This window comes from Rattus rattus, chromosome 7 (genome assembly GCF_011064425.1).
Source record: "Rattus rattus isolate New Zealand chromosome 7, Rrattus_CSIRO_v1, whole genome shotgun sequence".
NCBI lineage: Eukaryota > Metazoa > Chordata > Mammalia > Rodentia > Muridae > Rattus > Rattus rattus.
In genome coordinates, this window is record NC_046160.1 from 19219388 (window position 1) to 19244484 (window position 25097).

Here is a 25097-nt window from a genome sequence, read left to right on the forward strand (position 1 = left end):
GACCTGAAATAATTGAAGAACTTGATCGTTTAAAATTTCCCCTATTTTCCACGAAAAAGGAGGTGGGAGGAGGGTACGAGCCAGAGGGGATGGAGGCACTAAGAAAACAAGGTCCTCCAAATCAGCATGCGCAAAGCTCATACGAACTCACAGAGACTGAAGCAGCATGCGCAGGCCCAATATGGGTCTGCGCCAGGTCCGCTGTGTGTATTTTATGGCTTCCATGGATTCCCGAGTGTGCAAACGAGTGTGCCTCTGATTCTTGTGCCTTCTCTTGGGCTCTTTACCTTCTGTGGCTTGGCTTGTCCAACTTCCATGTGATGGGTTTGTTTTATCTTATATTTTTATTTTATATTTTATATCTTATGTAGTGAATGAATGAATGAATGAATGAATGAATGAATGAATGAAAACCTAGCCACTAGGGTAAAGGTTAACAACCGAACTGTCGTTTATACCTGCTGGGGAGGGAAAAATCAGTTTTTTCCAATGGAGGCATATCAACCACGCAGGACAGGTTTCATGTTCAGGAGAGGCTGACCAACAAACATAACAGATACAACAGATTCCACAGGTTTTTTTGTTTGTTTGTTTGTTTTTGGGGTGTGTGTGTGTGTGTGTGTGTGTGTGTGTGTGTGTGCGCGCGCGCGTGCGCGTGCGCGTGTGCACTTTCATTTGGTTACAGTTTGGTGTGTTTTTTTGGGGGGGGTGTTGTTTTCTTGATTTTGGGGACGGTTGTTGTAGGTTTTTGTTTTTTGAGAAAGAACTTAAAGTTGAGTGGGTAGAGATGGGGAGAGAGTCTGGAAGAACTTGGAGGAGGGAAGGGATTTAATTAAAATATACCTAAGTTAAAAAGTTATCTTACATAATAAAAGACACAATATAAAATCTCCCCCCATTTTATATGGGCGTATGTGCGTGTTTCTGTGTGTCTGTATGCAGGTGCACATGGAGGCCAGAGATAAATTGTGGGAGCTGTTCCTCAGGACAGCTACCTGCAACATTTTCTGAGATAAAGCCTCTCACAGAAATTGGAGTTGTTTATATGTATAGACCTATATGTTTATATATGAAATATATGTTGTGATATACATTATACTACATATTATATATATTTATATGTATATATATGTTATCTAGGGCAGAGAGTGCCAGGGATCTGCTTCTCCCTACGTCCCCTTTTCTGGGTTTACAAGCGTGTAAACCATTTTCACCACGCAGGCTTTTGTAGAACGTGGGTTGTGGGAGGAATCTCAGGTGCTCGTGCTTGCAAGCTAAGAACTGTAGGGACAGAGCCATTTCCCTGGCTCCCTCCCCTCACGTTTGTAAGAAGAATCAAGGTCCCGGGCATCCCAGTTCTTTGTTTAGAATCTTGGCTACTATGTAGACCACAGTAGGTTTGATGCTTCTTAACATCCCGAGTCCCATTCTGCCTATCGGCACTACTCCTGGCTGTGCTCAGAACCAGTTCCCGCTGGACTCTCTTTTCCCTAGCTACTTTAGCGTGGCCTGCACTAAGCTGTGGTTACGTGTAGGCTGGATGTCTGCAGTCAGTAACCCCTGCACTGAGTGAGACCCCTGCTCCATTGGGCTGTTCTTCATCTGCTCACAAAACAAAGAAATGAAACAAACAGCAAAGACCCAAGTTCAGTTCCCAGCATCCCTGTTGGGTGACGCACAACTGCCTTTGACTCTAGCTTCAGGAGCTCTGGGCCCTTTTCTGACCTTCTGGCTTCTGCAGACACCTGCACACACATACACATACATACATTAAAACCAAGTCTTGCAAAATTAAAAACACAAAACAAACAGATGTGAACACTTATAGGGTATGATATTTCTTAGGTAAAAATGAGATATAGAGCCCCGCCCCGCCGGCCGCCCCGCCCCCGCGCCGCCGCGTGTCTCCCTCCCTCTCCCGCGTCCGCTCCTTCCCGCCGCGCGTCTCAGGGCTAGGGGTACCCAGCGCCCCCGCCCTGCTTTGTCCCGGGTGCAGCGCCCCCTGCCGGACACCGTGCTGCGTCTTTTGGGGCCCGCAGCGCCCTGGCAAAGAGGCTGTGAGCTGAACACCCCTGTTCTGCTAAGTGCTCCCACCATGATGTCCTGTGCTGCTGCAGGCCCAAAGCAACGAGGCCAGATGAGACTGTGAGCCAGGACAAGCCCTTCCTCCTAACACATTTACCCCTGGTGTGGAAGGCTAGCTCTGGGGCTGCCACTCCCTTGGAAACATGGTGGCGTGGCTGTGGAAGGTGCTGGTGGGCGTTGGTCTCTCCGCCCTCGCCCATGCTGCCTTTTCGGCTGCACAGCATCGTTCTCACACGAGGCTGGCAGAAATGAAGTATGAGCCGCTGCCGGCTGATATAGTTCTCCAGACACTTTTGGCCTTCGCCCTTACCTGTTATGGCGTAGTTCATACTGCAGGGGACTTTAGAGACCGGGATGCCACTTCAGAACTAAAGAATGTGACATTTGACACCTTAAGGAATCGCCCGTCTTTTTATGTGTTTCAACATTCTGGTTCCAGTCTTCTCCAGCCTTCGGATACAACTCGTTCTTCAAACCTCAGCGTGCCATCTTCCGACGACATACGGTTGAAGTTTTGAAATCGCAAATCATTACTGCACCGTTCAGCTTTTTCTTTGCAAATTAAGTAGCAGAATTAAGTACTGGGATTTGGGCTGTAAAACACCCCCTACACATCAGTATTTGTACTGATATTTCAGACTTAATTTTAAAAAATCTATAATTAAAAAACAAAAGAAAAGGTATTTATGTCAGGGACCCTCCTGCAGTTGTAGAAAGCTCATTAACTGTGGGTTTGTTTCTGGGTGAGGCAAACATTGGAATCTCAGCCCAAGTAAAACAGACACTGCAGGTGGACCCCACCCCTCTGTCTGTCAAGGGGCCGAATGGAACGTGAAAGCCTCAGTAAGGAAGACGTGCACTTTTGCATGCTTGAACTGAGACATCGATCTCTCCCTGGCTCTGTCCCCTAAACCCAAACGTGAGCTCCTCGTGCATTCTGAGCCTTTGAAACTGAGCTTGCATGTGGGCTCTCCTGGGCTCTGCTCACTGACTACGTCCTGAAGGAACTTGAAGGTTTTCACAATGTGTGACTTGATTCTTCATTAAGAGGAATGTCTCTCACCAGAGGTTCCTTCTGGGCTCTCAGACTGATGATCTGGAGGCTGCTGTGAGCTATAAGCTCAAAGGTGGTGATGATTTTCCATGCTGGGTGAAGGGCAAGGCTAGCATTCCCAGAACAGTGCACATGAGAGGTCGAGGGAGCCTTGCCCCTGCCAATCTAACTACCCCTGTGGCCAGTTCCACATGTCGCTTGCTATGGCAGATTATATGCCCACTTCTCTTGCTGTGGTTCCATACGAGATTCTGGCATTTACAAAGGTATTAAGTTTGTCAGAGGACAAGAACCAAGGAGGGGGATGTGTTTATGTAAAACGGTCCCCTGGTATCTACAGAGGATTGACTCTATAACCATGCACAGAAACCAAAATCCTCGGATGCTCAAGTAGCTTTTAGAAAATGACATGGTATTTCCATAGAAACTATGCCCACCCTCCATATACTTCCCGTCATCTCTAGATTACGCATGACACCTAGTACCATGTAAATCCTGTGTAAAGAGATGCTGTACTGCATTGTTTGGGGAGTAATGATAAGAAGATGCTTGCATATGTTTGCTACAGATGGAATTTCCCCCAGATATCTTTGGTTAGCAGTTGGCTGAGTCTGTCTGGTTTGTTTACTTGTCCTTATGGTCTACTTTGACAAGAATGTCGTCTCCCTGAGGGGCAAAAAAAAAAAATGAGATATAGAAAGAAAATGTATATAAGTGAGAAAAGAATATTGGATTTATGAAACTTCCCTAGTGTGCCTCAAAGTAAAGAGCTGGGGGCTGGCAGGCTGAGATTTTCTCTCAGGTGATGACATTTTGTTGCAATACATTGTAGCCTAGAGAGATGGATTAGTAATTAAGAGCACTTACCCTTCTTTCAGAGGACTTGGATTTGGTTCCCAGCACCCACATGGCATCTCACAGTCACCTGTAACCCCATATACTCACACAGGTATAACATATGTGTGTGCACCCCCCATATGAGTCAATAAAAAGGAGGAAAATGCATTGAAGAAAATGTAATATCTCTCCTAAATTGAGAGCAGACACACCAACTCCTTATGTAGGGAACCGGTAATGTAACCACACTGGAAACATCTTAAACCAGTTCACACGAAGTACAGCAGAGAGAACCATGAGCAAATCATCCAGTTACATCTGGCAAAGGGAACAATCAATGACCATTTATTTTTCTCAAGGCAGTCTTCTGAATTAAAAAAAAAAGTCTGGGCCAGATTTCAAAGGCTCTAACGGACACAGCGAGCAGAAGCCGGCTGCGGCTGTATCTGACCTTGGTTTATACAAACCACCTATAAGAGGCATCTGGGGGACATCTGAGGGACTAGAATATGGCCTGCAAGCTACATGGCGAAGTGTTAGATCAGATGAAAACCGAAGGACGGACAGGAAGGTGTTTAATGTGATGATCTGGGTGACAGCAATGGGCAATTTGCTTCTGGTAACACCAATTAATGCCTAGTATTCTAAACATGTGTGTACTGTATTTACGATAGTATTAAACAGAAATGAGATCCCACTTCTCTCAAGCTTACACCTACGGATGACTTCGAGAAGACTTGTAGTTCCTCTACCTGCCAACAGCATTCATTTTATTAAACCACTGCCTTGAGCATAATATTTATATGTGACTACAAAGAATACAGTCACATTTTTTATTAATAAAATTTATCTTGAGGCAATTTCATATATGTATATGGTTGCCTTTCAACTTTCACAGTAGGGCATGACAAAGAAGAAGAGAGTAGATCCGGCTATTGAATGAGCCAGCCAATCGGTCGGTTGTGAATGAGCCAAGGGCTTGCTGTTACTCACTGATTTATCACAATGGCTTGTCTAGACACACACAGTGCTGCTACCTCTACTCGACTCCCTCCTCCCATCTCTGTCCATCACGATTCTTTGTGAGAGCAGTTGTTTCACCCTGGGAAATAGTACAACCTCTCTTCCCTGAAGGCTTCAGATCCTATCCCAGTACCATATTAGATTTAGCAATTAAATTTAAGCAATTTATTTCAAGGAAAAAGCCAGGTAGTGGTGGCATAAGCCTTTAATCCCAGCACTTGGGAGGCAGAGGCAAGTGGATCTCTATGAGTTTGAGGTCAGCCTGGCCTATAGAATAAGGTCCAGGATAGCCAGGGTTACATAGAGAAACCCTCTCTAGAAACAAACAAACAAACCCAAACCCACCAACCAAACAAAAAACAACAAACACCCAACAGCCTATCTCGTGTGATAAATACTGAGTCGAAGCAAATCTTTTGACCCGCCTCTTTTCTTCTTTGCCAAGGGGTCTTCCTGTTTATTCTGGGAATGGGAATCAACATCCACAGTGACTACACCCTACGCCAGCTCAGGAAGCCTGGAGAAGTCATCTATAGGATTCCACGAGGTAACGCCTCCCCTGATGCAGGATTCCCATTCTTCTCTGGAGCCTGCCCCAGTGATTAACAAAGGGGAGGGGGGCTGTGACATCACCGCTATGCACTAGATACACCTTGGCTGCCTTCTGTCCTCCCCTGCATACTCTGTCCCTCCAAGAGTGCTGAGGCCGTAACTCAGTTGGTAGAGTGCTTGCCTAGCATGCTTAAAGCCCGGACTCCATCTCCATCACACTTAACTACAGGCATGGTGTGCATATCTATGACCCCAACACTTAGGAGGGGGAGGTAGGAAGATCAGGGATTCAAGTCATTCTTAGTATGCAGTGAGTTCAACGTTGGCCTTGTTACACACACACACACACACACTCACACACACACTCACACACACACAGACACACACAGATACATACACACTCACACACACTCCACACACACACACACACACGCACAGACACACACACACCACACACACACAAACACACACACACACACACACACACACACACACACACACACACACACACACACACACACAGACACGCACACAGACACACACACACACACAGACACACACACACTCACACACACAGACACACACACACTCACATACACACTCACACATACACACACATACATGTGGGTGGGGGAGGGGGGATGGGGGAGGGAGAGGGAGAGAGAGAGAACTGTAAGAGACTTCCCTCCCACCCAAGGGAGGAAGATCATAGTGCCCTCATGGTGACAGAGGACACCAGGCTTGGATATAAGCAATGAGGAATAGGTTACACCCTAGGATTTAAGCTGGTCCATTGACCCAGGGTTGAACCTTCCTGTGTTATCGATAAAGCTGAGCATTTCATTGTTATGTGAGCATCATTGTCTTCTTACCCAAACCTGGAAGGGCAGCCTACTGCATACCTAGGTTATAGAGTACAGCCTATTCTGAAAATTTGAATAAATAAAAAAAAGAAGATTTGCTAAAATCTAAAAGAAAAGCAGACCTCAGCCTTGGCTTACATGTGATTATGATCTTCAATGTCGTGTATTTTACAAAACCTTCATGCCTATTGGAAGTTTCCCAGAGCAGCATGCATGGCTTCCTCACTCCCAGATACAGTGTGGGATTGTCTTATGGCTAACTTTTTTCTAAGCAGAAGAATTATGTTCTAACAACGACTGGCATAATAACCACATGAACCATAACATAGACTCTTAATATAATTATATAATTATTAAACATTAAATACTGTGTGTAATCATATGTTCTCCCTAAAAATTATTTTTTAAGTTATAAATTTTGTCTTGCATGTCCAAGCACATGTGCGGGTGCTTGTGCGTATCCGCACGAAGGCGAGTTTGAGGTCAGGTGTCTCCTTCAGTTGCACTTTTACCTTATTTCGCTGATGTAGTCTCTCACTGAGCCTGGCACTCGTTGATTCAGCCAGGCTGGCCACAGCGCTTTCTCAGCACCATGAGTATAAGCATGCACCACTGTGCCTGGCTTTAGTGTGGGTACTGGGGCTTGAACTCATGTCCTTAGGCACAGTAATGACGGGCCCTGGGCTTTCATATGTTGGCACCGTGCCGTGCTGACACTGTGATGGCTGTGGTGTTACTCGGGTGGCTAACATTCGAGGTCTGTTACAGTCTAAATGGCTCACCATCATGTGAACAGTCTGCTATTGACAGATACGCCATGTGCAGCACGTGACTGTGCCGCTTTGGAGATCGGGATACAGAGGGGTTGGGGATTTAGCTCAGTGGTAGAGCGCTTGCCTAGCAAGCGCAAGGCCCTGGGTCCCCAGCTCAAAAAAAAAAAAGAAAAAGAAAAAGGAGATCGGGATACAGAAAACTTGCAACTGTAACTGGCCCCAAAAACGTAGGAGCGTGAGTCTGATCCATAAACATTTGGCAAGGAATCAGACCAGGTGATCACCTCAGCAAGTGGATGGTGGTTCTCACCCTTCCGCATGTAAACAGAGACCTTGCCTGCAGTAAACATATTCTGGATCATTTGATGCTGCCATAGACTGACAACTACTGATTAATAATGACAAAGACTTTTGTGATTAGTAATACATATATGTGGCTGATTACCATCATCTCCTTGGTATCTAAAGAACTAAGATCATTCGTGATGCTTATGGATAACCAGACCCTTTCAGTACACAGGGGTCCCTCACAAAGTCAGAGGCATCACAGGCAGAAAGGTAGGGAAACAGTGTCATCCTTAAGAAAGGCAACAGAAAGAAGCTTGCCCCTTCTGCCAGCTCTCCAGCCGGTGGGACACAATACTGGACAGAGTGATGCCTCAGTGTCAAGGTGGGGAAAGTTGGGCTAGGCAGCCTTATCGTACTAGGAGAACTCTTGTCATTGGTGGCAGGAACATGGGGCGACTTGCTTACATCTCCATAGCAGCTAGAAAGTGGAGAACTGGCACAGGAACCAGGCTCCTGATAGCCTTGCACCTGCCAGCAAGGACCCACGGCCAAAAGGTTCTCTACCCTTCTGAATCCGGTACCACCAGCTGGGGACAAAGTGTTCACACACGAATCTGTGGGCAGCGCTCACATTCCCACCATACCAACACTTTAAAACGCCGGCTTAATAATTAAGTACAGACGAGCAGAGACAGTACTTAAAAACCAGATTGCCAAGGTCAGTTTCCAACCGAGTTATGAGACGGAGAGAGAATGACTTAAGAGCACATCGCAATGTAATTATAGAAGGGTAAAGCTGTTTTGGTCACAACTTTCCTAGTTTAATACGGCTCATAAAGTTTGAGTGTGGGTACATCGAATGTCGTTAGAAGTATCTTGATTTCTAGATAGTTCTGAGAGAGGAAATGTTTGTGGGCTGTCTCAGCAGCAGCAGAGTTCTCCAACGCCAGCGGACACATAGTCTCTGCTTTCAGATTGAGCCGCGTACAGTGCAGATCAAAGGGCCAGAGAAGAATCACATCACCTCTCACACATATTAAGTTTCTGTTTCAATGCCATGTGTTATCTCACTTGGTGTGACTGGCGGCCACCATAACGGTTGACCTTTGGACTTGCCAGTGTAAGGCTTAGGAAGGCAAAGAGCTGCCTGAAGATGTTCTTTAATGGAACAAGACAAAAAGCCCGTCATCTGCACTTCTTGCTTGTCCTGCTCGAAGCTGGTGGTCCAACAATTGTCAGGAAACCTGTACCGAAGCCCATCAGCAGATGGGGCTGCTCCTCAGAATTCCAGAACATTCTACAGTGAAGGGTTCTTGTTGCCCCTCACCCCATCTCTGAAAAGCTTCCTCTGAACTCTGGCTAGAGAGGGGGCCTCCCAACTTACATTTGTTTACCTGTCCTGCGTGCTTTGCAATGAGATACAGTGTCACAATAACGCTGTTCTGAGTGTTGTCCTTCTGATTCTTCTGTCCACAGGCGGCCTGTTTACCTACGTCTCTGGAGCCAATTTCCTGGGCGAGATTATTGAATGGATTGGCTACGCCTTGGCCACGTGGTCCGTCCCAGCCTTCGCTTTCGCCTTTTTCACACTTTGTTTCCTGGGGATGCAAGCCTTTTACCACCACAGGTAAAATTTCAACAGAGGCCTGTCTTATTTTTGTTTCCCCGTCACTCTGATAAAAACACCCCATAAAAACAACGTCAGGAGGAAAGGGCTCATTCGGCTCGCTCTTCCGTGCCATGCGTGTCAGAGTGGCAGGAACTTGAAGCAGCCAGGCACGTTGCCTTCGTAGTCAAAGCAGAAAGCAAACGAATCAGTGCATGCATTGCTGTGCTCAGCCTGTCCCTCTCCATTTAGACCGTCCCGGGCCCCTCATCAGGGAATGATCTTGCCAGAATTAAGATGGGTCTTCTTCCCACACCAATGAACTTAATCAGGACAACCCTTCGCAGGCATTCCTCTGAGGCTATCCTTAATATAAACAGTTCCACACAGGTATGACCGGAGGCCTGCCTCCTAAGGGTCAAGTTGACAGTTCATAGTGTCATAAGGTGTCGCATTCACATAGTATTCTTCTCCAAATAAGACTTATCACCGCTTGTCTGGAAACTTTAGATAATGGGCTAAGAGGTGAAAGAAACGTCACGCTTCAGTTCAGTTCTCGTTCATTGTATTTCTTGATGTGTCCTCCAGGGATGAGACCATTGCCAGCCAGTCACAAAATAAGGAAAGCAGGTGAGCCCCGAGTGCGCCACCTGCTGGTAAATGTTGGAACTGCAGGCACTTAAGGCTCCCCAACCCAACCCCCTTGGAGAGTTGGTCTAACACTTCATTAATCCATTAACCAGGGGTAGAGTAGGGCTAGGGACCATCGAAACCCTGTCCCTCTCAAGATAGGAGGTGATAGGATGTCACCTTCTTACCTTCAAGTAGTTTTTGTAGAAAAGAGAATGCCTAGAGACCAAGAAGGAACACATGGAGTAAAGAACGGGGTTGAGCGCATCTTAATCTTTCGTCTCAGTGTTTCTGCCTCCTCTCGGTGTCTTTGCCTGACTAATGATTATTCTAATAGTTTTTAATATTAAATGAGGTATAAGCTCCTTTCTTCGGAATAGAAACTGAGACCAGTTTGGAAATAGGCAAAGTTCACAGCTGTTTCTCCTGTGAACTAGTCCTATCACTTCCTGTCTCGAAACAGACGGGGGTTCAAGGTTCACAGCCTTGGAGAGACATCGCAACAGCCCTCCCACTTCAGGAGAAGTGAAAGAGTGGCAGAGGTCGGGGCGGGGCATTGCCTGGTGCTTGGAGGGTCTCTGAAAAGCTCAGAGAAGTTCTCCGTCAATAATTCCGCCAGAAGTTTCCAGCTGGTGCAATATCAAAATCAAATTGAGGCCATCTGGTTATATTCCTCCCAGAGGGAGAGCCAGGGGTGTCTCTTTTACTAGGACCAAGAGGGCTTTGTGAAGGTGCTCATGAAGCAAGGGCAGGCGTTGGCGGGGAAGGCCGAGCACACAGGGGCTTTTCAAGCCAAAGCAGGGGAGACCAGGCTCTTCTGGCACACGCGGTCGCTTTTGTGTTCCAGTTCAAACCCAAAGCACTTTAGCAGAGTGCATTTTGTCTTTATTATGCCTGGAGGGCCATTCGTTTCACCCAGTTAAGAGGACAACTTGATCACCCAGGGTAAAGGCTTCTCGTAAGAGGCGTTGCTCCTCTCAGGCTGACATAGGAAAAGACCCCCAGCTGCATGGCTTAGAGCAAGGAAAAATCTATCTTTGCAGAATTCTGCAGACCAGAGGTTTGGCCTTAAGGTAGAGCAGGGCTGTGCTCTCTGGAATGGCTTAGAGAAGAAACCTTCCTTGCTTATTTCTGTTCAGTTCTGGTGGAGACTCACCCTGGTTCTTGGTTCTTGGTTCTCCATGGCTGGGGTAGACGCCTCACTCCAGTCTCTGCCAGTCTTTCTGTTACCTTCTCATCCCGTGTGTCTCCTCCACGTCTCTTTACAGATCTATGGGATTAAGGGTCCACCCTGCATCAGTATTTTAATTATTAATCACATCTGCGATGGCTGTAGTTCCAAAATAAGACTGCATCTTCAGGCGTTGGGACTTAGGATCGCAACCTACCTTTTAGGGGGCAAAATGAGACCCATAGAAATAGTTGCACCCTAAACTTCAGGAAAGGATATTTTTCAAAAATTGCTGCTGATTCTCCGAAGTTAACTTTGTCCAGGCTTCTTGTAAATTTTATTTGTTGTTAGCAGGTGTTTTTTGGACACAATAGTGAACCTCGTAGCATTTTCCTACGTACATCATGTATTTTATTATATGCATCTTTTATTTCTCTGTTGTTTCCCTCTTGTTCTTACATGTTTTTATATTATTTTCAAAGGTGTACTTTTATTTACATGTGTGTGTGTATGTGTGTGTATGTGTGTGTATGTGTGTATGTGTCTATGTGTGTGTGTGTGTGTGTGTGTGTGTGTATGTGCACACTCAGAAGAGGGCATCAGATACTGGAACTGAGTTATAGGCGAGGATTTGTGAGTCGCTGGACGTGCATGCTGGGAACCAAACTCAGGATCTCTAGAAGGGCAACACGTGCTTTTAACTGCTGAGCCCTCCCGTCAGCCGCATTAACTTACCTCTCATGGCAGAGTGAGCCTCATTAGAGTTGGTTACAGGGTCCTTGGTAAGGAATTATTTACAAGAGCACGGTGTCCTTACTGGCAGCTACACCATTAAAGGAAGAGAACATCTCTCCCAGCAGCTATTAACTATCTACAGATCCTCAGGGAGGTGTTGGTCCTGTGAACTCCTTCCTACTTGCTATGATTTCCTGCCTGTAGGTCCTAGGGGGAGGGTCATGGCAGGATATGGACAGGCTCAATCTTGTTTAGGTTTTATGTGGGTGATGTCAACCGCTGTAGAATCAGAAGTGTGGTGGTGAGACTATATTCTGTAGACAGCGGTCTACTTCGCTCCATTCTGTCTCCCAGCTCTTACATCCCTCCTGCCCTGTCTCCTGTGATGCTCCTGAGCCTTGGAGAGGTGATCCATTCTTGGCTGGGCACTTAGCAGTTCCTGGTTCTCAGCACTGTGACTCATTACGAGTCTTTGCAGTTATTACTGTCCACCACAAAAATGGAGCTTCTCTGAGCAAAGCTGCCGGTAGCACTGATTTGTGGGGATAAACAGAATCAGTAGACAGCGCTTTGACAGGCACAGCTTCTCCATTTAGCAAACAGTTGCAGTAACTTCCCCAGCCTATGACCTCTCCAGCTATGGGCTTCTGCACCGGTGTTTAGTGTCCCAGATATAGATTTCCTCCTTTGGAGCAGGCCTTAGGTCCAACCAGACAGTAGTTGGTTATCTTCATTATTGACTTGCCACTATAACACAGGCTGCCCAAAGTTTTTGGGAGGCTTTGGCTTCCTGTAGTTTTCAGCAAAGTGAGCTCAAATGAGTACTTCCTTTTTGCCTATTAATAAAAAAATCTGGTGAAATACACGTATCATAAAATCTATCACTTTAACAGTTTTTAAATGGAAAGTTGAGTGATAGGGGGTATGTTTGTAAGATTGTAAAACTATCACCATTACCTTCCGGATGTTACTTTGTATTTATCTGCACACAAATCACCAACATTTATAAGGGGCAGACTGTAGGAAGGGGGTGGATGATGGGCACATGGTCCCCAGGAATGGTCAGGTGCTAAATAACTGGGTTGACCTGTGTTGGTTGGGACTGTTGGCCACTATTCTGCTGTATTTATAATTATTCCTTTCTTTCTTGTCTTCTTAGGTTCTACCTTAAGATGTTTAAGGATTACCCCAAATCTAGGAAAGCTCTTATTCCATTCATCTTTTAAAGAGCCCCAATTTTAAAGAGCAAAGTTTCTGTGGAGGAACTGCTCGGCTGCTGAAACTATAAACTGTAAACTATAACAGTGTCTTGCTCACATGTATATACGGTGATGTATGTGTTAAAAGGTCTCTTGTTATTCCAGTTGCTTGAGGCATGCAGGGTCATGCCTGCTTAGCCTATACTCCTTTCTGCCCAGGGAGCTCTAACCCAATTTCCTTTTGGAGCTTCACAGAGGCCATTTTATTCTTAGCTATACCATCTAGAAGCTTCTTGTTTCCCACGGTATGATCTGAAGAGGTAATTGTTTTCTTATTCTGTGTCACTTTGGGGAAGTTCTGCAGTCAAAACCCTTTGGACTGACATAATGAAAAATGAAATTATAGCAATTGCAGGAAAGTGGGTAGAACTGGAAATTATTATATTAAGCAACCTAATCCTGACTCAGAAAGACAAATACTGCATGTTTGTTTCATGTGCAGGTTCTAGCTTTTAATATATATGTAACTGTTCATATGTGTGTGTTGGGGGTCATATAGTTCATTGATTTGGAAAGGAGATCATGAGAAGAGAAAAGGGGTCTTGCTGGGAGGAAAAAAAGAGGGAAATAAAATTTGTGTGTCAGAGAGAGGCTACTGCAGGAGGAAGGGGAGCATCAGGAGAAATGTAGGAGAGAAGGGGAGGAGGATTGGCAAAAATAAAGCATGTATGAAAATGTCCATAATGAAACCAATTACTTTGTATGTTGGTTTTAAAAAACCAACCAGCCAGCCATCCAGTCAATAAACCATCCAGCCAGCCAGTCAATCAACCAGCTGGCCAGCCAGCCTACCAACCAATCAACCAACCAACCAACCAATCAACCAACCAACCAACCAACCAACCAACCAACCAACCAACCAACCAACCAGCCACCAATCAACCAACCAACCAACCAACCACCACCAATCAACCAACCAACCAACCAGCCACCAATCAACCAACCAACCAACCAGCTAACCAACCAATCAATCAACCAACCAACCAACCAACCAACCAACCAATAACCAATCAACCACCAACCAACCAACCAATCAACCAGCCACCAACCAACCAACCAATCAACCAGCCACCAACCAACCAATCAACCAACCAATAAGCCAAGCAAGCAAGCAACCAACCAACCAAAATGAATGTCAAGGCTGAGGGCAGTGCTCAAAAAAGTAATTAAAAGCATCCTTTTGTATGCCCATGGAGTAGTAAAGATTTACATTTAAGTGCCATAGACCTAGAGCATGCATACATGAAAGCCTGGTCTCAGCTTTCTCTGCCTTAGTTAATTAGGAAGACATAAAAAAGGAGATTTTAATAATGAAATTCCCCTTTTTTGACCCAAGTCCAAATGTATACAGTGTCTTAGTCAGTGAATACCAGATCTTCCAGTCTCACAATTAGAACTATCATAGTCATCCACAACACTGCTATGGACTTCCTTGATTGTCAGGTTTTACTGAACACAAAGAAAAAGATATAGCCATGAGTGGCTCCTAAGAGAATAAATAATTGTGTTGCAACAGACAGTGTAAACTCATATCAGGAACACTTCTAAGTATGAGAAATTCATATGTAAGACAGTAGACTGTGCAACTTGAAGAGATGTTTATGATGATGTAAACGTACAGAAGCCCTGAGAAAGTTTCTTCTGGAATTTCTTCCTTATGACCCTTGAGATGTATCTTAGATGATCTGTCCCAGTAGTAGCTTGAGCATCAGGCCTCAGGTCCCAATGGCACAAGTGGAGATCTGCAACATCTGCCCAGATGCTCATGGGAGCAGAAAGCGCCTTTCATTCCATTCAGACAGGGTTTCACACTTAGTTTTATTTTATTTTATCTTGAATTCCAAGCCTCAAATTGTAAAAATTAGGTTTTGGTTCTACATAAACCAAAACCCTGGCATTCTGCAGGGATGGAAGTGATTCTCCATCTTCCTGACACTGCGTTCCTCATGTTGTGGTGACTCCAAACCGTAAAAACGACTTTTGTTGATACTTCATAATTGTAAATTTTTTTACTGTTATGAGTCATAGAGTAAATCTCTGTGTTTTCCCATGGTATTAGGTAGTCCCTGGGAAAGTGTCATTTGACCCACAAAGGTGTCGTGACCCACAGGTTGAGAAGCCATGCTTTAAAAGGTTGGAAGGAGAGACCTAAGAGATAGAAGATAATGGGAGGGTGAATATAATCAACTTACTATATACAAATAAGAAAATTTAGTGAGATGATGAATATAAGTCAGTGCTTCTTAACCTTCCTAATGCTGCGTCCCTTTAATCCAGTTCCTCATGTTACAGTGACCCTTCTACCCCAACAATAAAATTATTTTGTTGCCTCTTCATAGCTGTAATTTGCTACTGCTATGAATTGTAATGTAAATATCTGATATGCAGGATATATGATATGTGACCACCAAAAGGGTCGAGAGCCACAGGCTGAGAACTGCTGATATATGCTGACCTCAGCATCCCCAGCCTGGTTCCTGTGTGAGAACTTGGGACTGGGTAGCACATGAACACTTAAGGGTACAGTCTCTGGTGAAGGGATAGCTCCCGTAAAGAGGCTGGAATGTGGGTTCTGTAAGGAAGGAATTGAGCACTATGAATCAGAATTGTTGAATTCTTATCTCCTCAGCCCTAGGTAGGTAGGTTCAACACCACTGGAAATATGCTTGAGAAACTGTGGTCCGTTTTTATCATCTGGTACAGAAATGGAGTGTTAGTTAACACCAGGATCATGAGAGATTTGAAGTAGGCTATGTAATGAAGATATGGACTGTAGTGTTACAAGCAGGTGCTCCTTCTTGTTCATCAAATGCCTCTTAGGTCATGACTGCCATGAATAAAATAAAAAAAATTCAGATCTTCTGTAGCATCACAGTGTATCTATTGAGTGGTGTTCCCACCCCCTTCCCTCCCTCTATCTTAGCTTTTGGTCTTGCTGTTTTCTTTCTTGTTACCTTCCTTCATTTTGCCAATCTGAAATCAGGGGCTATGAATAGGAAATAAAGGATGACCAGCAGATTCTAAATTATAGTTGAGTTCCAGGAAGTACAAGAAAGGTGTGGGACAATGTGCCAAGGCCAGTTGTGTCCTGATTTCAGTGATACCTAGGAGGAAAAATACAGTGTCAAGAAGTTCTTACTAAAACAACTGTGACAAATCATCTTATAAAGACAAAAGGTTTAATTTGGCTCATAGCCCAGGAATGTTTGGTCCAATAGCTTTGGGCCTGTAGCAGGCAGCACATTGTGGTGGGAGCATATAGTGGAACATAGGTGTTTACCTCCTGGCCAAGAGAGAGGGAGGCAGAGGGGAGGAGAGACAGCCAGAGGCGCCAGAGTTCTACAGTCCCCCTTTGAGGGCATGCCTCCCCTCCTCAGTGACCCAAAGACATCCCATTAGGCCTCAGCCTATAGAGTTCTTCCACCTCCCAGTGGTGCCAAACTGGGAACTCACCCTAAGGTGTAGGCCTTTGGGGAACTCCGAAGATGCAGACTAGGTAAGCTTTCACAAGAGTGGTGAATTCTCCTGAAAGCAGAGATTTCTGGGGCTCTCTGTGATTGAAAACCACTTTCCTCCTATCTTTTATTTCAGAGCTGAAGATGAAGCTCAGTAGAGTGCTCGCCTAGTATATGTGAGACCCTGAATTCTGCATGCAGCACAAGGTGTGCTTGCCCCAGCACTTGAGGGGTCCCAGAAGCGCAATGTCAACTTCTGCTACCCAGGGAGGGATTTAGAGCCCAGACTGAGATACATAAGACTTTTTATTAAAATGTTTTAAAACTAGATTTTTATTTTACTTAATGAAGATGGTCTAGGCAATCCTTTACATGTGAAAAATGCTCGATAAATGGCTTGGGCTGACAAAACTGCCTTTTAGCAATTGCATATTTTTGCCACAAGAGGGCACTATCTAGAATTTTATTCAGGTGACTTCTGATTTAGTCAATTTACCAATGTGTTTTATTTTAATCCCACAAAATCTTATTTGTACTTCAAATTAATTCAATTAACCACAAACTTTCATTTAAAGCTTTAAACTTTATTATTATTGGGTGTGTGAGTGCATCACAGACATTTTTAATTTAAATAAGTTATTTGCCTATAATACGAATCTTCCCTTGACATTTGAGGGATTCTCAGTTATCTAAAGCCATTGTTTTAAACCTCAGTGTTCTTGTTGAAGGCAGATATATAAATATATACATAATATACAAACTATATTATATATCATATCACATATCATTTATAACATATTCCATAAACATAATATTTTATAATATACAATGTTTATATGATTTATATTATAATATATTAGAGTAAATATATTATAATATATAATTATTATATACTACTTATATATCATATGTAATTATGTATAATATATGTTATATATGATATGTGATAGATGTTATTACATATCTATAACATATAATGCATATAATAAAAATATAACTACAATATACCATATATTATGTTAAATATATTATATAATATATTTAAAAATATATATGTGCATTTGCTAACATAATGTATAAAATATACATATATAAATATAAGCATGCAATAAAATAAAATTCTGAGTGTGTCCTCATTCCACAGACATGTTTCCTATTTATTTCGATTTTTCCTCAAAACAGAGTGCAAGAAAATCAAGTGACTGGAGTGGAGACTTCCTCTGAGTGGTTCTTATTGAAACATCTTGCTGGTGGTTGACTGCCAAGATGCATTTTCTTGCTTTTGCCCAAGAAACCTTCACAGAGGGAATGTTCCCTGCTGACCTGGAACAAGTGTGCTTGATTTGAGTTTGAGAATCTAGGTTTAAAATGTGTAAGCTGATATTGGACATAGGCTTGTCACTTAACTTCATAGTATAGATGGAAACCTATGGCAGTAAAATGCTTCCCCAAGATGCCTAGCGAATCTGAGTATCATTTTGTCCCATTGAGGACAGCAGTTTTTCACAGCAGGCTTCCACAGGAAGACCCAGCAGAACCTCATGGGTCTGACCCCACCCACACAGGAGTAACTTATTAAATATTTACTCATCACACAAAAAATTAGTATTGGGTTCTGGAGATTGAAGCCAGGCTCCACCGAGCATGCTAAATGCACGTCAGTACCACCGAGCTATTCCCACAGCCCTGAGGATATTGTTGGGTTAGCCATGACCCTTGCCGTTAGGAGCCGCCCTGTGGGTTTATGAAGAATTCGCAAAGGAGAAAACTATCCGGACCCAGGTTCTGGGCCTGATTCACACACATATGCTCCTTTCGCGTGTCTGTGAGTCATCTGCTTTGCTCACTCCAGGAGAAGCAGAGGTACATTTGTCACGAATCTGTTTAACACTAAAGGGCCTTTCCTGCCTTAGTATAGCAGACATGGCCTCTACATTTGATGGGGAGAAACTTTCCGTTCAGGAATTCCCATCTCAGGGTTTACCTTCACAAAGAGTGGCCCACTGTCGAAAAGACAGATTGAGTTCCGAAGAGAAACTTGCAACCAAACGTTGATGGAGGCATCTTATACCCTTCCAAGCACAGATAAGTAAGCCTATGATTTTACAAGTGCCTGGACTTCCTGTGGTTACCTTATGGCAGTCATCCTGACAAGCAAGCGAGCGGCTCTTGGCACAGCCATGAACCTGAGGAGTCATTTCTTCTCCGGCCTGACCTTTTGGTTCTCCAACAGCCCGTGGCCAGGGGCGCAGGCCGGCTAATGAACAGGGTGGGAACGGACGTGAAGTCAATCCTTCTATAGCAGGCTGCCCAGCTGAGTTTATAGCAGGGGCACTATCTCGTGAAGAAACAAGAGAGGTGTGCAGCCAAGGGGTAGTATGGTGCTTGGATGATTTAGTGGCCCATCGCGGGGAGAGATTCTGAGGAAAATGTGTTTATTCTGCAAATAACAGAACAGTGATCTTATATGGTCCTATGTTATTTATATGATCTCTCGTCCCCCCCCCCCTCACAAACTTAGTTTGGGGTAGGGGTAGTTGAAATAAATGACTGGGGAAGGTGACAATGTGCATCCAGCTGTGCTGGCTCTTTTGTCCTGTGTACCATCTGAGCCTAGATGGAGGATAGCCACCCTTTCTCATTTGGCTGGGAGCTCGAGGAGGGTGGAAGTGGAAAAAAAAAAAGGAAGCACGTGGGGAATTCTAGGAGAGGTTGTGGAGGAAGGCTGATGGGGAAACAAAGCTAAGGGCCCCGGGGAAGGAAGGCTCCCCTGGTTCCTCCCCTCTCTCTCAGATCACAAAGGTCTGACGCCTTCCAGATGCTCCCGGGAAAGAAATCCTCCGGAGGGGTTGAACGAGCCGTTCTTGCAGCTCCATTTTCATAAGAGGAGAAGGCACGTTTGCTTAAACACAAACCATATGGATGTACCTCACAAGAAATAATGCAGATATGTTTCTGTCAGCTCACCTCATAAAGGTGGTGTTTGATCTGAACCTGTGGGAGGGGGATGAGACAGCATGTGGTTTCAGTCACTCAATGCCATGAGGTAGGCAGGCAGAGGGTAACCTCCAGTTTATCTGTGGATTTTACTTTCTTCTGTTAGACCAGACCAAACCAAACCAAACCAAACCAAACCAAACCAAACCAAACCAAACCAAACAAACCAAACAAAACCAAATCAAACTGCTGACCTTTTATAGAGATGTAGGTATCTCCCCCCCCCGTATTGAATACATAGCGAATATCAATTCATTGCATTAATCTGTTAATTAATGCTTTTTTTTCATAATGAGCTGGGTTTTAGATACTATCTCATTAAAATGTTTTCTGTGATAGTCTTAGTTACTGTTCATCCCTCCCCCATTTTTCTTTTACTGAAAATTTTTTTCCCACAGTTATGGCTTCCACTCCCCCATCTACTCCAAGACCCTCCTACCCCCATCTGAGCCCCGCCTTTCTGTCTCTCCGTAGGACACAGGCTTCTAAAGAATAACAGTGAACTAAGATAAAACAAACAAACCAGAATAGGACGGAAATAACAGAGAAAAAGAGCCAATGAGAACCCCCCAAAACCACATAGAGACACAGAGACAAATGTCTGTATACACAGCAGTTCCATAAAAACACAGAGCCAGAAGCCATAATATATACACAAAAGATCTGTAAGGTCAAAAATAATACCTTGAGAAAACATGTTGAGACAAGATCCTTCCAACATGCTGTTGAGGCCAGGCATGGGTCCTGCACTTAAAAACAGTTTGGTCACTAGTGAGACTGTTAAGGAAAACTAATTTTTCATTTGTGGGTGGTTGTCAATGGGAGATAACTTCAGTTAGGGGTAAGGGTTTGTGTCCCATTCTTCTTTCATTGCCAGAACCCCATCTGGTGCAGACCTGTATATGCTGCCACAGCCTGTGAATCCGTGTGTGCACTGGTCTGCTGTGTTGAGGGGGATTTGTTTCCTTGGTGCCTTCTATCACCTCTCATTCTTCCACTCTTTCTGCCTCCCCTTCCACAGGGTTTCCCTGAGCTCTGAATGGATGGATTTGATGGAGACATTCCAGTTAGGACTGAATGTTCCAGGGGTTTTCACTCTCTGCACATTGTTTGACTGTGGATCTCTGCTCTGTCTGGTTCCGTCTACTGGAGGAGGAAGCTTCTCTGATGCTGGCTAAGGAAGTGACTGATCTCTGAGTATAGCAGGATGTTGTGAGGGCCAATTTATTTATCTTTTATTCTCTTAGCAGAATGGTTTGGTTTTCCTCCAGATCTCCAACTTATCTGGTCTCAGGTTCTTGGTCATTTAAGCAGTGATGTGGATGAGGTCCAGCTCATGAAGTGGGCCACAAGTCCAACCAGATATTGGTTGGTGACTTCTACAAGCTTTGTGACACAGTGGCACTGGCACATCTTGCAGGCAGGTTATCATGGTAGATTGAAGAGTTTATAGCTGGATTGGTGTTTGCCTTTCTCCTTTGGTAGGGTTCACAGTACCTTCCAGTCCCATGAATGCTAGTCTGTAGGGGTAAAGGCTCTAGTAGGCTCCAGCTTGACTTCTTCCTGTACAATGATTTGTGTGATGTTGTCTTCAGAAATAGGGCCTGTCTTAGGGTTACTTTTCCTGTGATGAAACAGTGTAACCAAAGCAACCTGGGGAGGAAAGGGTTTATTTGGCTTAGATATCATCTCACTGTCAATCATCAAAGAAAGTCAGGACAGGAACTCAAACAGGGCAGGAACCTGGAGGCAGGAGCTGATGCAGAGGCCATGGGGGGATGCTGCTTATTTGCTTGCTCCTCATGGTTTGCTCAGCCTCTTTTCTTATAGAACTCAGGTGTGAATGGCTTCTTAGTAAGTGTGTGACAGTTTTCCTCTTACCTACCTAGCTCCTAAATAGTTGAGACTGGACTAATTTATTTATTTAACAAGCTTCGAGTGCACAACAACTGAGCAGTTATTACTATGTTTTAATCCCCTAAGTAATCTGGCTTCTTCCCAGCCCAAATCCCCAAGACACTTGCATTTAATGTCTTTCTCTGCTTGAGCTGTTTTTCATGGTCTCTCCTGGACTCTCCCATGGCTGAATTTTCTACTTCCTCTCCCTCTTACCCACTCCCCTGGCTGGCAGGAAGTCCCACCCTATTCTCTCCCCTGCTTAGTGATTGACTGTTAAACTCTCGTTATTGACGTATCAGGGCACAATTGGGGAGCTGGTATTTACACAAGATTGAGACTGAAAATTCTAGAAATAAGGATTGTAACCAGATATAGGGGAGACAGAAATCGGCATTAAAATCTTCACACAGTGCACTGTAACTTTATGTCTACACCCAAGACCACCATCCTAGGGACACCACCACCCATGAAGGGCCCTATGGCTTTTCTCCAGCCTTACACCCACCTGCCTTGTGGCAAGGCTAGGCCAGGTTCCAGCTTCCTGCCTTGGGTTGAGGCTAGGCCAAGTTCCATTCTCCACCCACAGGAACTTTCTTGAGTAGAAAATTCTTAAAATATATTGACTGATGCTTGCTAGCTAAGAGATTTCAAGGTTAATATGCTTAGCCAATAAGTTTGAATTGTAACATTGCTGATGTAACCTGTTCCCCTAGAAGGTATAAAAACTGTTATAGCCACTTGGGGTCACCTTCTAGTCACTCATCCCAACGCTCCGGAAAATAAACCTCTTATGTTTGCATAGAACTCGGTTCTCGTGTTTCACTTTTTGGGGGTGGTGGTGATGGTGGTGGTGGTTCTGCCAGTAGTTAAGACTCACTTCTGGTCTTACACCGGCAATGGGCTTGGCCATCTTCCATCAGTCCCTAATTAAGAAGAAAATGCCCTACAGACCAGCCTACAACCCAATCTTAAGGGGCCTAATTGAGATCTTCTCCTTTCAGATGATTATAGCTTGCATCAAGTTTGTGGGAAACAGGGACTGGGGAGTTGAGGGTAAGTGGAGATGAAGTCCATGATGGTGCCTGGGATTCAGACTCTGGAGACCAGCATCAGAATGTAGATCTAACTTTATTGTTTATTACATGAGCTTCTTTATAGCTTTTTAGACCATTAGGGTATGTTTGTATATTCAAGGGCAAATCTGGGTGCAACAGATGTTGTTTAGTAGAATCTGACTCTCCTGTCCATGAGCCTGCAGGGGAGGGTCCAATCTCCTGTGGAGACAAGGGAAGCAGCCACCACCCTGGCCTTGGGTCCTTTGTATTGTCTCACCGGTATGCCATGAGCCATGTCAGATCATACACTGTACAGTGGACCAAGACTTTTCAAGGAGTCACAGTAGATTGTGGTGCCTTGCTCTCCATCCCACTTCTTTCTCCACATCTCCCACACAAGCTGACATATCTAGCACAGGGCCTTGCTCTTAGTTTGTGGAGAACAACCAATAGCCTTAGCAATATAACTTGGGTTGCTTGGGGATTCCCAAGGGATCCCTTTGGCCAACAGCCTTGACTAGATGTAACTTTTTTCCAGTATGGGAAACTTCCTTTGGTGAGAAAAGATGTCCAGTTGGTATTCTGTCCCCCCTGTTATTTGGCAATTTAATTTAGATCACCTTCATACATGAATATATCTCAGGAAGTTTCTATAACATTAAGTTTCCTCAACTAGCCCTTAGCTTTTAGTTATTCCTCCCCATATTCCCTCTGTTACCTCCTCCTTTCCTCCCCATCCTTTTCCCATTGCAGACTCTTCACCTCATCCATCCATAGCCACCTCATTTCCTCTTCCTATGGAGATCCATCTCTCCCAACTAGTCCCTTACTGTGTACCTAAGCTCTGTGGTGATACAGATTGTAGCTTGCTAATTGAAAACTTAACAGTGAACACCTACATATTAGCGAATACATACCATATTTGTCTTTCCAGCTCTGGGTTACCTCACTCAGGATGATACCCTCCTCCTTAGCTCTATCTATTTATCTGCAAATTTCATGATTTTTATTCTTTTTTTAAAATGACTGAGTAATATTCCATTATGTAAATGTACCACATTTTCTTTACTCATTCATCTGGTGATGGACATCTAGGCTGTTTTAAATTTCTGACTATTATGAAAGGAGCAGCAATAAATATGGTTCATCGCATGTCTCTGTAGTATGATGAGGCATCCTTTTGGTGTATGTCCAAGAGTGGTGTAGATGGATCTTGAGGTAGATTGATTTCTATCTGCCCGAGGAGGTGCCACACTAGTTTCTATAGTGGCTTACAAGTTTGTATTCTCACCAGCAACAAATGCTTACACATCTTTGCCAACATGAGCTGTCATTCATTATACTGATCTTGGCTATTCTGACTTATGTAAAATGGAATCTCAGAGTACTTTGACTTATATTTACCTGATGACTAAGGACGCTGAGCATTTTTCTTTTCTTTTTTTACAGTTCAGTCATTGCTCCCCTCCTCGTCTACGCTTCCACAGTTCCTTATCCCATTCTTCCTTCCTCCTATCTCCAAGAGGATGTCCCCACCCCCCAGTCCCCTGGCCAGGCCTACCACTTTTTGGGGCCTCAGGTCTCTCAAAGGTTTAGGTGTTTCTTCTCTCACTGAGAGCCAGACCAGGCAGTCCTCTGCTGTCTATGTGTAGGGGCAGAACAGCTTACATAGGCTGCCTGGTTGGTGGCTCAATGTCTGAGAGATCTCGGGGGTCTGGGTTAGTTGGGACTGCTGGTCTTCCCATTGGGTCCCCCTCCTCTTCAGCTTCTTCCAGCCTTTCCCTAATTCAACCACAGAGGTCCTTGACTTTAGTCCAAAGGTTGGGTGTACGTATCTGTCTCTGTCTGAGTCAGTTGCTTTTTGGACCTCTCAGAGGACAGCCATGCTAGGCTCCCGTCTGTAAGCACATCATTGGAGCCTCCCCTTGAGATGGATCCCAAGTTGGGCCTGTCACTGGACTGCCTTTCCCTCAATCTTTTCTCAATTTTGTCCCTGCAGTTCTTTTAGACAGGAACAATTCTGGGTCAGAATTTTTGACTATGGTATGGCAACCCGATTCTTCCACTTGATGTCCTGTCTTTCTACTGGAGGTGGACTCTATGAGTTCCCTCTCCACACTGTTGGGCATTTCATCTAAGGTCATTCCCTTTGAGTCCTGGGAGTCTCTCACCCCCAGGTCTCAAAGGTACATTCTAGAGCCCCACCCCCACCACCACCACCACCACCTCCTATCTCCTGAGGTTGCATATTTCCATTCATTCTGCTGGCCCCCAGGGCTTCTCTTCTGTTTCTCCCCATACCTGATCATGATCATGTTCCTCTTTTCTTTTCCCCATCCCCTCTCCCACCCAGGTCCCTCTCTCCCTTTGCCTGCTCTAATTGTTTTCTTCTCCCTTCCAAACGGGATCGAGGCATCCTCACTTGGGCCCTTGTGCTTGTTAACTTTCTTGAGTACTGTGGACTGTATCCTAGGTATTCTGTTCATTTTTGGCTTATATCCACATATTAGTGGGTACGTATCATGCATGTCCTTTTGGCTCTGAGTTACCTCACCTAGGATGATATTTCCTAGTTCCATCCATTTGCCTGCAAAACTCATGATGTCCTTGTTCTTCATAGCTGAATAGTATTCCATTGTGTAAATGAACCACATTTTCTGTATTCATTCGTCCATTGTAAGACATCTGGGTTGTTTCCAGCTTCTGTCTATCATAGATAAGGCTGCTATTAACATAATGGAGCATGTATCCCTGTGGTGTGGTGAGGCATCTTTTGGGTATATGCCCAAGAGTGGTATAGCTGGGTCTTCAGTTA

At 44.5% G+C, this 25097-nt stretch overlaps 2 protein-coding genes and 1 pseudogene across 2 annotated transcripts in view; all 3 read left to right on the plus strand.

Moving 5' to 3' along the window:
• Window positions 1-13800, plus strand: part of Srd5a2 (steroid 5 alpha-reductase 2) — a 37144-nt gene extending 23344 nt beyond the window's left edge. The window contains exons 3-5 of the mRNA XM_032908934.1: window positions 5445-5546; window positions 8952-9102; window positions 12777-13800. Coding sequence (XP_032764825.1) covers window positions 5445-5546; window positions 8952-9102; window positions 12777-12843 — 320 coding nt within the window. The 3' untranslated portion in view covers window positions 12844-13800. The remainder of the gene's footprint in view (window positions 1-5444; window positions 5547-8951; window positions 9103-12776) is intronic.
• Window positions 1888-3809, plus strand: LOC116905942 (membrane magnesium transporter 2). Its single transcript, XM_032908936.1, has one exon. The coding sequence runs from the start codon at window positions 2229-2231 to the stop codon at window positions 2601-2603; it is 375 nt and encodes a 124-aa protein (XP_032764827.1). The 5' UTR covers window positions 1888-2228; the 3' UTR covers window positions 2604-3809.
• Window positions 13801-22123: 8323 nt separating the features above from the next.
• The window catches only part of LOC116905624, a 44491-nt pseudogene continuing 41517 nt past the window's right edge, over window positions 22124-25097 (plus strand).

Excerpts from the sequence above, each read along its gene's own strand:
- LOC116905942 (XM_032908936.1), top strand. The coding sequence starts at position 2,229 with ATGGTGGCGTGGCTGTGGAAGGTGCTGGTGGGCGTTGGTCTCTCCGCC.